The sequence below is a fragment of the Juglans microcarpa x Juglans regia genome, chromosome 5S, assembly GCF_004785595.1.
Source record: "Juglans microcarpa x Juglans regia isolate MS1-56 chromosome 5S, Jm3101_v1.0, whole genome shotgun sequence".
NCBI classification, from domain to species: Eukaryota; Viridiplantae; Streptophyta; class Magnoliopsida; order Fagales; family Juglandaceae; genus Juglans; species Juglans microcarpa x Juglans regia.
Window position 1 is genome coordinate 1 of NC_054603.1, and position 11,587 is coordinate 11,587.

At 37.0% G+C, this 11,587-nt stretch overlaps 2 protein-coding genes across 2 annotated transcripts; both read right to left on the reverse strand.

The window, feature by feature from the left end:
- Positions 1-34: 34 nt before the first annotated feature.
- On the reverse strand, positions 35-1,215 carry LOC121266894 (aquaporin SIP1-2-like). Its single transcript, XM_041170740.1, has 2 exons — positions 897-1,215; positions 35-469 (listed from the first exon to the last, which is right to left on the reverse strand). Exons 1-2 carry the CDS (start codon positions 1,191-1,193, stop codon positions 182-184), a joined length of 585 nt encoding a protein of 194 aa, XP_041026674.1. The 5' UTR covers positions 1,194-1,215; the 3' UTR covers positions 35-181.
- Positions 1,216-1,707: 492 nt separating this feature from the next.
- On the reverse strand, positions 1,708-5,453 carry LOC121268583 (pentatricopeptide repeat-containing protein At4g13650). Its single transcript, XM_041172907.1, has one exon. The coding sequence runs from the start codon at positions 5,196-5,198 to the stop codon at positions 1,953-1,955; it is 3,246 nt and encodes a 1,081-aa protein (XP_041028841.1). The 5' UTR covers positions 5,199-5,453; the 3' UTR covers positions 1,708-1,952.
- Positions 5,454-11,587: the final 6,134 nt, after the last annotated feature.

The window sequence follows — 11,587 nt, forward strand, 5'->3', positions numbered from 1 at the left end:
ACATCACTCACATGATCAATATCTAGACTGATGATATGTAAAACAATTGGAAAAAGTGGGAAAAAATACGTGCAAAGTTGTCAAGTATATCAATCACACAGTCTAAAGAAGGGCATCCAGTAATATAAAATTCTTTTAGAGAAAATAATGAAAAATTGACTGTCAGAATGTAATATAAAAGTCATGATGTACTCACATTGGCAGGATTCATGGAAGGTCCGGTGTAGTTAGAACCCACAACGATTAACAATACAGTTGCCACGGCAAGCAACCATGTCTTCACTATCACGCTACGAGGACCCCTGAGGATAATTAAAAGGACAGCAAAGCTTATGAGGAAAGTCAACAAGCCCTCGGCAATGGCTCCAGTAAGCAAGTCAACTTTGAGAGAAGGCCCACCAAGAATGTGCTTGTACTGCTTTGGCATCACCTCCATGATTGCCAAAGTGCCACCCACAGCACCAGCTGCCTGCCAAGCAGACAAGACAATGTAATTACTCAAATGTTTTTTTTAAAGTTAATGTTATTACTTAAATGTAATGTCATGTCTCTAATCTTCTTCACTCCTCCCATCTCAAAAACTAGAAATAGTATTGAAAAAATGACATATTTCTTTCAGAGTGGAGATCTGATTTCTCTTCCAAAATACGAAATCGGATGACAAACATTCGTTTAAAATATGGAGGGCAAAAAGTTGTGAGGCCACAATTGAATAAAGAACTAGATGAGATTCAACACACGCGTAGTTCTTGTGAAATAAGAAATAAAAGAGTTAATTATTCCATCGAATGATCAAAAAAACACCACTGGACGCACAAAATAACAGCAGATCTAACTAGAGATATGAAAACATGCGTGTTGACATAGTGAAATCGAAAAAACAAGAGGAAGAAGACCTGAGCAGGGAATCGTAGAGCCATAGAGAAGAGGGTGTCAGAACCCAAGCCGGCGGCATAAAATGAGGCAGTGCCCGCAGGGTTGAAGCTGGCCCCACCCAGGGCATCGCCGATCAAGGTGAAAACAAACACTAGAAGAAATAAAAGCACCGTGGTGATGAAGAGAGAAGGCCAGACCAATCCTTGAACCCCGAGGACAGTGGCTATTACCGTAGTCAGTGCCCCTAGAGAGGATGCGCTGAACACCCACAGGAATGTAAGCACTGCGTCTCCGATAGCTGCTGTTATGGCACCCATTTGGATCTATCTATCACCCACCTGGATCTAAATATCGTCCTAGATAATAGACATAATCCCCTCCACACGGACTAGCACAGATATAATAGGTTTGGAGATACACTGGGTAAGGCCTTTTGAATTAGCCCAGATGTCCAATAGCTCGAGCCCACGAATGATCTAAAAAGAACATGCAGGAGCAAGAAAAAGTCATCAACAGGATCTGCTGTTTTGTTGATCTATGAAAAAACAAGAGAAGGGATAGTATTTCAGATAGAAAACATAACATTATATAATATAACTATAAAGAATCTTCAAAAATAACGAAGAAACAATTTAAGATTAGGTTTGAATAGTGATTTGAGTTGAGATGAGATAAGATGAGTCGAGTCGAAAGTTGAAAATTAAATAAAATCTTGTTATAATATTTTTTTTAATATTATTATTATTTTAGAATTTGAAAAAATTAAATTGTTTATTATATTTTGTGTAGAAATTTGTGAACAATACAAGTGAAATAAATGGAGGCGTAATAGAAGGAATAAGAGGAGGCATACCGCGTTATACGCAACAAAATTTAGCATCAAACGTGAAAGAAGTTATGGCCTCTAGATGAAAAAACCTCAGAGCCATAGTCCCTAAAACTCCGTACAAAGTAGCAATAAAAAATGTGGTTGGAGTTCCTACAAGAGTCTACACAGTCATACACTCCAACAAAAGATTTACTTTGTAGGCTCCAATGAATTTTCTCTTTTCTTGATCAACTTTCAGCAGTCATACTTACCAGTAATCTCTACATGAACAAATACCACCTTCAAAATGATGAAATCGATATGCATCCCTTACTACAATAGCTCGATTTGAAATCTTTGACACATACTTAATCCAATTATGGCAATCATTACAGACTCGGAGATTCTTAAACACGTGCACGGGAATTGTATTGGATAGGCTAAGAAGTCCAAAAGCAATTGCCAATTTCTCACTATGAATATGTACTGTTGCATCCCTCTGCCCTTGCTCTCCAACTCCAAGAGTACAATGGTCCGGCACATAACCGATTTCAGCTGCCTGTTCATTCAAATCTTTCAAGTATTCATATATCTTATCTGCTAGTGGGTGGAGCCGGTCACCAACAAAGAATGCATGAATTGAATTCTTAACCTCAATCCAGCTACGGCCAGGCTCTTTCTTCACACCCCTGTTTTTCATCATTTGCCTTGCATAATCCCTAGAGTCCCATTTCCCAGCCACTGCATATATATTCGATAGTAGAACGTAAGTGGCCGAGTCTTCGGGCTCTAGTTCTAGGAGATGGCGGGCAGCAAACTCTCCAATTTCCATGCTCTTATGAACTATACAAGCACTTAATAGGGTCCTCCAAACCATTGCATCTGGTTTAGTTGGCATATCCTCCACAAATCTTCTTGCACGGCTCAAGAAACCAGCCCGACTAAGAAGATTCACAACACAAACATAGTGCTCAGGTTTAGGAGCTAAGCCATGCTCTTTGCTCATGGATTCAAAGTAGTCAAGCCCCTCGTTCACCATACCCACATGGCTACAGGCTGTCAAAACTCCCACAAAAGTAATATGGTTAGGCATCATACCAAGCTTTTTCATCTCCTCGAAGAGATGTAGTGCTTTAATACCATATCCATGTTGAGAATAGCCAGTAATCAATGCATTCCAAGAAACCTCATTTTTTTCGACCATTGCAAGAAACTCTCTCTCGGCATCATCTATGCCACCACACTTGGCATACAATGTGATTAAAACATTAGAAACCTCAGTTTCTGAACTATACCCAGTTTTTAGAATCATAGCATGGATTTGCTTCCCCGCTTTTTTATTTGCTATGTTGGCAGCTGCACTAACTGCAGAGGCAAATGTGAATAAATTAACTTCTACTCCAGCTTTGGTCATATGAACAAATACTTTTAGTGCTTCCTCACAGTACCCATGCTGTGCAAACCCCGATATCAATGCATTCCATGATATATTATCTCTATCATCAATTTTTTCAAATGCTAAATATGCTTCTTTAATTCTACCACATCTAGCATAAAGACTGACAAGTGAATTCCCAATTGAAGGATCATCTGAGTAACCAGAGACACATGATTTAGCATGTATTTGCTGTCCTTGGTTGAGGGCTTGAATACCGGCACATGCACTTATGGCACTTGAAAACCCAATATTATCAGATCGGATCCCTCGATTTAACATTTCTAAAAAAAGCTTAAGAGCCTCGGCAAACATACCATGCTGTGCATGGCCAGCAACCAAAGCTGTCCAAGAGACAACATCTTCCTCAGTTAGTCGTCTGAGGATTTGCAGGGCAGTATCAAGTTTTCCATGCTTTGCATACATATCTATAAGCACACTGCAAACGTAAACATTGAGCTGAAACCCAGTCTTTATGACTTGAGTATGAATCTGCTCTCCTAGATAAAGAGCTCCCACAGAGGTACATGTTTTCAGTAAACTTGGATAAGTAAATTGATTGGGTAACATGCCTTCAATCTGCATCTGTCTAAATATTTCAAACGAATCACTCAGACTACCTAACTGCCCATAAGCGACTAACATCACATTCCATAGGACCACATTATCAGTCTCTGTTGCAAGAAAAAATTTATGGGCAGTATCTATGTCTGAGCATTTCACATAAAGATCCAGCAGAGAACCTTCAAGAATGAGATCTGAAGACATTCCAGCTTTCATTGCATATGAGTGAAGTTGCCTTCCTGTATGAAGAGCTCCAATAGATGCACAGGCACTCAACAAACTTGCAACTGTAACACAATCTGGTTTCAAGCAATCAAGCTGCATCTCCTTAAACAATTCCAGAGCCCTATCACTATAACCCTGCTGAGCTAGCCCTGAGATCATTGAATTATATGAAACACCATCCCCATATCGCATTTTGCTGAAAATCTGTTCAGCAGATGTCAAGTTCCCTGAGCGGGAATACAATGTAACAAGAGCATTGCATACATACGTCTCACAAGAAAACCCCTCCTTAAAAACAAGACCATGAAGCTGCTCTCCCACATCAAACAACTCTATCTTGGCGCAGGCACTTAGAACACTTGAAAAGATATAAGGAGTAGGGGCAATTCCCGATGTATGCATCTGGCAAAATAAGTGAATGGATTCTACTTCATGTTCATTCTGAGATAAACCTGACATCATCGCCACCCAAGAAACACTATTCTTGAAATATAATCTATCAAAGATCTTTTTAGCAGAATCTATAAACCCGTTTCTCAAATATAAATAAATCAAGAGATTACATACACGTGTATGGGCACCAAAACCATGACAAATAATCCTAGCATGAATCTTCTCCACATGGTGGAAGGAAACATTACTACTCCCGCACGCCCTTAAGACTCCAGCAAATGTTGTTTCATCCGGACTCATTTTCTCAGCCGTCATCCGACGAAAGAGACCCAATACCCGACCAGTCAACTTGTTCGCAGCAAATCCATTGATTATTCTATTCCAGGAAGATACACTTCTATTATGCATATCATCAAGAACCTTAACTGCACCATCTAAATCACCGCAGGCAACGTACACATCGATAATTCGATCACACAAAACATGCTCCGAATCAAAACCCAACTTCAAAATCTTTCCATGAAGCTTCTGACCACACAATAAGGAACCATAATTCAAACACCCTTCTAAAAGCCATAGATAGGTCTGATGATTCGCTCGAATTCCACGCTCTTCCATGATATGGAGGAAATCAATTCCCTTTGGGTTTCCTTCATCTTCTTGGACTGGGAAGTCGTCAAACGCATTGGATATCGCAGTGTTACTAAAACGAGCTAAATTAGCTAAATTATTTTTAAGCAATAGATACGGATTTGTCAGAAACGAATGGCGTGGTGGGATCCCCTTATGAAGATTTGGCGCGGTTTTGAGAGTGCTTTGGTGTCTGAATGCACGCGGGAAGTAACCGAATAAGGAACGTGGATAGGACCAAGGGAGAGAGATTGGAGTCATTAGCATTGGAGAAGGATTCTTGGAATGTTAGGATTCAACATAATCTCTAAAGACCCCTTCTTATTAGTCGTGATGAAGTGAATCTGATGGGTAATTGTTCAAAGACCCGTTTGCCCCATGTATAGAGATTTTTGTGTGTGTTTAAAACTGGATGCACTTTGGCTAGATCTGAGGAAGTGGGTTTCTTTATTTTGGCTAGATCTGTATTTCTATTGCGTCATTTGTGGACTTGTCAGGATTCCAACTTATGTTTGGGGCTGAATAACTACTGGCTTTGCATCTATTTAGCTAATTAGTTTTTTTATTGCATTTTGGAAATGGGTTTGCTTAATTAGCATGTGATTGAGTTATCTTTGCTGTGATTATTGAGGTTTTCTGTTCTTTGGTCTTTGATATATATATATATAGGTAACTTATGAAGTCTGGCTGTGAAGGGTTGTGATTATTGGCTAGATTTACATTTTCTTTAAGAACAAATAAAATCCAGAGCTTATCTGTGATTTTTATGCTGTTTTCAACAAGTAGCTAGCTAGACAGGTATATATTTGTCTAGACGGATATACAATCATCAAACCATTACTGCTTTCCATATTTGTCTTTCACCAAACATATATGCATGTATATGTGTTAGTACTGGAGAGGAATAAATTGGATTAATGCATAGAAAATGTGAATTTCACACAAAGGAAATGGATTATTGCACTAGTTGTCTTGTTGACTATGGGGAGTTAATTGATTGAAACATACACTTAAATCATTGTGATGAATCAGCATTTTCTCAGAGATCTAAGAGTGTTTGACGGTGAGAGATGGAGTAATGGAAGGGCTTCTATTTTGTCCAGCTTTGATGATTATGGTCTCACCAAATTTGCACCAAATATTTGATGATCGTATTTAAATTTACTTGATTGTGTGATGGTGAAAATTTTGCTTCATTTATTTCCAATAATTTCCAACCCAACTATCAGCTCTCATGCCCATATCTGAATAGAACAAATGAAGATTACAACTTCCGAGCAAAATTTATTTGCAAGTATGTTTATTCGATGTATAAGTCTGTCACATCATGCAACTGTTTTAAATTACAGAGTAATTGATGTATGTACGTGGGATTGGACAAATTGCATAAAGTCGCCAGCATTTTAACTTTCTGAGGAAGATTACTTTTGTTCTCATATATACAGGGCTAGGGTGAAAATCGACTCCTTATTTTTTGGATAAAATCGATGCCGACTGATAATTGAAAAGTGAGAGAAACAACTGACCTAACTAATCGATAGGGAGGAGTAAAATTGGCTGTATCGACTCAGGTGGTTCTCGGTCGGCGTTCGCAATTTTCCTAACAGCAAGCTACTTTTAAGAGAATAGAGAAAGAGAGTTCCATAGGAGAGAGAGAGAGAGAGAGAGAGAGAGGGGTGTAGAGGTTGAGATTTGAATCGGAAAGAAGGTTGGGGAGAAGAAGGCCCATCTTGAAACGACGTCGTTCCACTTCAGTTTAAGTGGAACAACGTCGTTTGATACATAATTTTTTCCATACGTTTTTAATAAAACGATGTCGTTTGATTTAATACCAAATGGCATCGTTTTCATTATGTGTTGTATACTTAAGGTGTAAAACGACGTCATTCCACTTAAATTTAAGTGGAACCACATCGTTTTGATTAGAGTATATTAAAAAAAATAGTTTTACCCCTTCGGTCGGTTCAGTGGTCCAGTCCAACTTCAAACCAGGACCGACCCACTAAACGTCGGTTTCTTCAATTTTTCACTGCACATCGACCGGTTTCGATTCCTGACACAGCCAGTCAGTTCCCGTCAATTCCCGTCAGTGGCGGCCGATCCCATCAATTTTTGTTCAGCCTTATATAGGGCTATATATTCCCTAGTCCTTGGTGGTTGGACAGATTACATTAAATAACAGCACTCCTTTTATTTCTTTTCCATCCCCTTAATCCCTAAACATAATTTTTTGTAATTATTATATTTGTTATGCCTGAAAATGTCACCAGCAGCGGGTGCTCATGTATGTTAGCTGTGTTTTATGGTTAATTCATCTCCTTTTGTGTGTTTGTTTGGATATATATGTTGTTGATTTGATTGTTATTATATTTTTATTTTTATTTTTTTATGTTTAAAACAGATGGAAAATAGTTTTAGTGGTAATGTTGGTGGTTTGGTGCATATTTCATTGAACATAGAGGAAAACACTAGTCCTTTAGTGCCTTCCACCATAAATATCCCAAACCCCACACCACTCCTCCCCCCAAAGGCAAAAAGAGCCAAGAAGGTTACTAACCAATTTATGGTAGGAGATCATTTTACAAGGGTTGAACCTGTTGATCCCATTGAACCTAAAGCCTGACGCAATTATTGCTTAAACTTTATGGATGCCATTATAAAAATGACACTTCATGAATGTCACACTACTTAAGATTTACTTGTCAAGACTCTCCCATTAGAGAGGAAAAAAAATCTTGTAAAGGATATATCACCATCAAACTCTAGAGTTACAATGGATGGTAAAAGATCTAGTCCTCAAAGGTTAGGAAAATATGATCCTAAAAAAATAAGGGCGATAATTGCCAATTTTTTTATTCAGTGTAAATTAACATTCAAGATTATAAAGCATCCAACATTTGTTGAACTCCTAGGTACTTTAGAGCCTAGATATATCTTGTCATCTCCAACCGCCTTTCAAAAAGAGTGTATTACTTTATATAATGGGGAGAAGCAAAAGTTGAAGTTTTGTTGAGCAGTCAAAGAGTTTGTTTAACTACCGATATATGGACATCGGACAAAACAATAATTATATATGTGTTGCGTGTCATTATATTGATTGAAGTTGGGTATTGAACAAGAAAATCATAATGTTCTTCCATATTTCTAATCATAGGGGTGAGACCATTGCTTGGATGTTAGAGTCTTGTATGATGGATTGGGATATTAACTATCTTTGTTTGATCACTGTAAATAATGCCTCCTCTAATAATGTTGCTATTGATCATATGAGGATGAGCATAAGAGATAAGGAATTCACAATTTTGAGGGGCGAGTTTATACACATGTGATGTGTTGCACATTTTTTAAACTTCATTGTATGTGATGGTTTAAAAAATATATATGATGCAGTAAATAATTAGAGAGGCAATAAGATTTGTGAGATTTTCACGGGCAAGGCTTGATATATTTAAAACATATGCAAACGTGTTGAACATTGAGTGTGAGAAAATGGGAAAGTGTACAATTGAGCACACTTTGAACAAAATGTGTCAAAGTGAGGATAGTGCGTTGATAAGCATGACGTCTAATATGAAGCTTAAGTTTGATAAATATTGAGGAAGCACAGATAAGATAAACATGATTGTTTAAGTAGCTTCTGTCCTTGACCCTCAATATAAGATTATAACCTTGGCATATTGATTAAAAAGGTGCAACGGGGATGAAGCGGAGATAGAATTGAGGCCAAAGTGAGATTGCTCATGAATCTTTTGATTGAGCAATACCACAAGTTTCATGAGATAGGTAGTGGAAGACCAAATGTGGCCCATAGAAGTTCCTCAAATATTATTGATTACGACCTGGACCATGAAGACTTTGATACAACTCTAGAGCAATATCTTGAGGAGCAAAACAATTCGGTATTTAGCTCAGAGGTGGATAGGTATTTGTCGGATGTGATTGAACCAAAAACACTCGAGTTTGAGATTTTGACTTGGTGGAAGATGAATTCATTTAGGTATCTCATCCTTGCAGAAATTGCATGTGATGTATTGGTCATCTTTATTCCCACTGTTGCAATCGAGTTTGCATTCATCACTAGTGGACATGTATTGGACCCGTATCAAAGCTCATTAGCGCTAGAGGCTGTTCAAGCATTAATCTGCACATAAAATTGGTTGGATCATAAATCAATTAATATTTGGGAAGTAAAGGAGTATGTAGAGGTTAAGTTAAATGGATAAACTAGTAATAAAAAATAAAAATTAACAAAGAGTTTGTAGAGGTTAAGCTAAATGGATAAATTAGTAATAAAAAATCATAATTAACAAAGAGTTTGGTAAGGTGACTTTTTATAATTATTACCGGGTGGGAGAAATATACTTGTAAGCTTTTGGTGGTGGGTGTTTTCACTTGCAGCTAATGTCATGTGTGATTTGACACAAAGATCCCACTTGTTTTCCTGTCTTAGATGTATCTGGTCTTCCTTCGGCCTTCTTGGATGCTAGGGATGGTGTTCGATGCTCATCTGATGCCATAACATGCAAGCCTCAGTGTTTGGATGATTTGTGAAAATATTTACTTCAAGAATGTATTTGTGTGCCCTCATCTAATGTCATTCCTGTCTGATTGCATGAGTAATGTTGGTATTATGTATACTCTATTATTTTCAAAAAGAGTGTGTAAGATTTGCTTGATAAATCTATCAAAGTTCTGTATAGTTCACTTCTCTAATTGTAAAGTGCTTATTTGAATCCACCATTAATTACATATTTTTGTGATGTGGCTGGATTTTGTGACCTACTTACATCACCATGGCTATGGGCAGAAACTTCCTTGGTACCGCGGCAAGGTCTTGATAATTTGTCTATATTTCTATATCAAATTACTTGGCTATTAATCTGAGTACCACATTTCTATGCCATCCATCACTGAACATGGCATACATTCACAAGATGGGAGTTCCCCCAAGCAAAATCTCTTCAAGGAATTCAAAAAACTCTTTTAAGATGATCCTTCTAGTCCAATCTCGACTCTCACCCAACTCCCGGTACCATAACCACTGCTCCAGCTTCATATACAACTTGTCTTTTTATATTCTTATGTGTACCTTATTGACTTTTCCCTATTTATGTTTTCGTGTAATGTTTGGAATTATGAAACATGGGGTCTTAGAGTCTTTCCACCACCTGAAAAAACATTGTTAGGTCAAGGTGGGCTTAGAAGATCAAATAGAAGCAAGATGAGTTCTATCTGTTTGGTTAGTGAGAAGAGCAACAAATAATCATCAACATGCAGTTCTTGGAAATAAGTAATCTTTTAAACCTTAGGTCTTTATTTATTTTTTTCTTTTCTAATTGGCGAGGGAAGGACTATTCGTTAGTTATTTATTGTTTAAGATAATTGAGGCTAGAGGAAGCCAAGAGGGACTTATGAACAGATATTTGGAAGGCCAAGATACACAATGTCAAGTTTTGTGTCTAGCATAAATTAAAGAGCTTGTTAATTATTCCAAACCATTTTCAGAGTCTTGACCAGGAGAAGTACAATCAAACTTTCTGCTATCAGAAAAGAAATGCAGCAATGTCATATGCACAATTGACAGTTGAGCTGAGCAGTCCCACATTGAAGAGTCTTTATGTTCAACCAATCAGATAAGTTTATATTGGGGGTAGATAGCATTGAGTATTACATCCAGAGTTTTAAATTTCGTACCGTACTGGCCGGTACGGTCGAAATTTTTCATTTCGGCCGTCCGGCCGGTACAGGTACTATACCTGTTCCGTACCGGCTAAAATACCGGCCGTACCGGCCGGTACCGGTCATACCGGCCTCAATTTCGGCCTGTACCGGCCTATATTTCGGCCGGTACCGGCCAATATTTCGGCCTGTGTTTTTTTTTTTTTTTTTTTTTTCGTTTTTTCATTTTTTCAAACTACAAACTTATTTTTTAACCCTCAATTCAGACTAGACTATTTATAATTTATATATATATGTATTTGTATATAATTTATTTATATATAGACTATTATTTTAGAATATAATTTTTATATATATTTATATATATAATTTATTTATAGATCGACTATTCCGAAACGTTATCCCGAAACGCTATCTCGAAACGGTACCGGTACCGAAATATTTCGTTCCAGTGCCTTGACCGGTACGCTATCCGGTACGGTATTCAAAACATTGATTACATCTTTATATTGTTATGATGTATTATTATTTATTTTATTCTTTGTAAATTGATATTTTGCATTGTGATGTAAACAACAATGTAATATGTAGTATGCATGTGTTGATGTATTATTATTTATTTTGTATTTTAAAAATTTGAATGAGCAATAAAAAGTTTAAAAAGTGGCTATAAATATATTTATTATATAAAAAATGCCTATAAAAAAATAATAGACATAAAGGCCTATAAAAGAAGAGTTTTGCTAGGTACAAGCGAGTTCGTGTACCATATCGCGTACCGATGATTTTTTTAATTTAAAAAAAATTAAAAAAATTTTTTTGAGAGAAGAAGAAAATCTCATATATCATGAAAATTATTTTCGTCTTTAATTCACATCATTTTATTAAATATATGTATTATATATTAATATTAGTGCACAAATTGGTGCACGAACTTGCTTGTAATAAGATTTTGCCATAAAAGAAAGTCTTTTGAA

Coding starts and splice junctions, on each gene's coding strand:
- LOC121266894 (XM_041170740.1), bottom strand. CDS start 1,193: ATGGGTGCCATAACAGCAGCTATCGGAGACGCAGTGCTTACATTCCTG. Junction 470..896: donor CTCTACGATTCCCTGCTCAG/GTCTTCTTCCTC, acceptor TCTGCTTGGCAG/GCAGCTGGTGCTGTGGGTGG.
- LOC121268583 (XM_041172907.1), bottom strand. CDS start 5,198: ATGCTAATGACTCCAATCTCTCTCCCTTGGTCCTATCCACGTTCCTTA.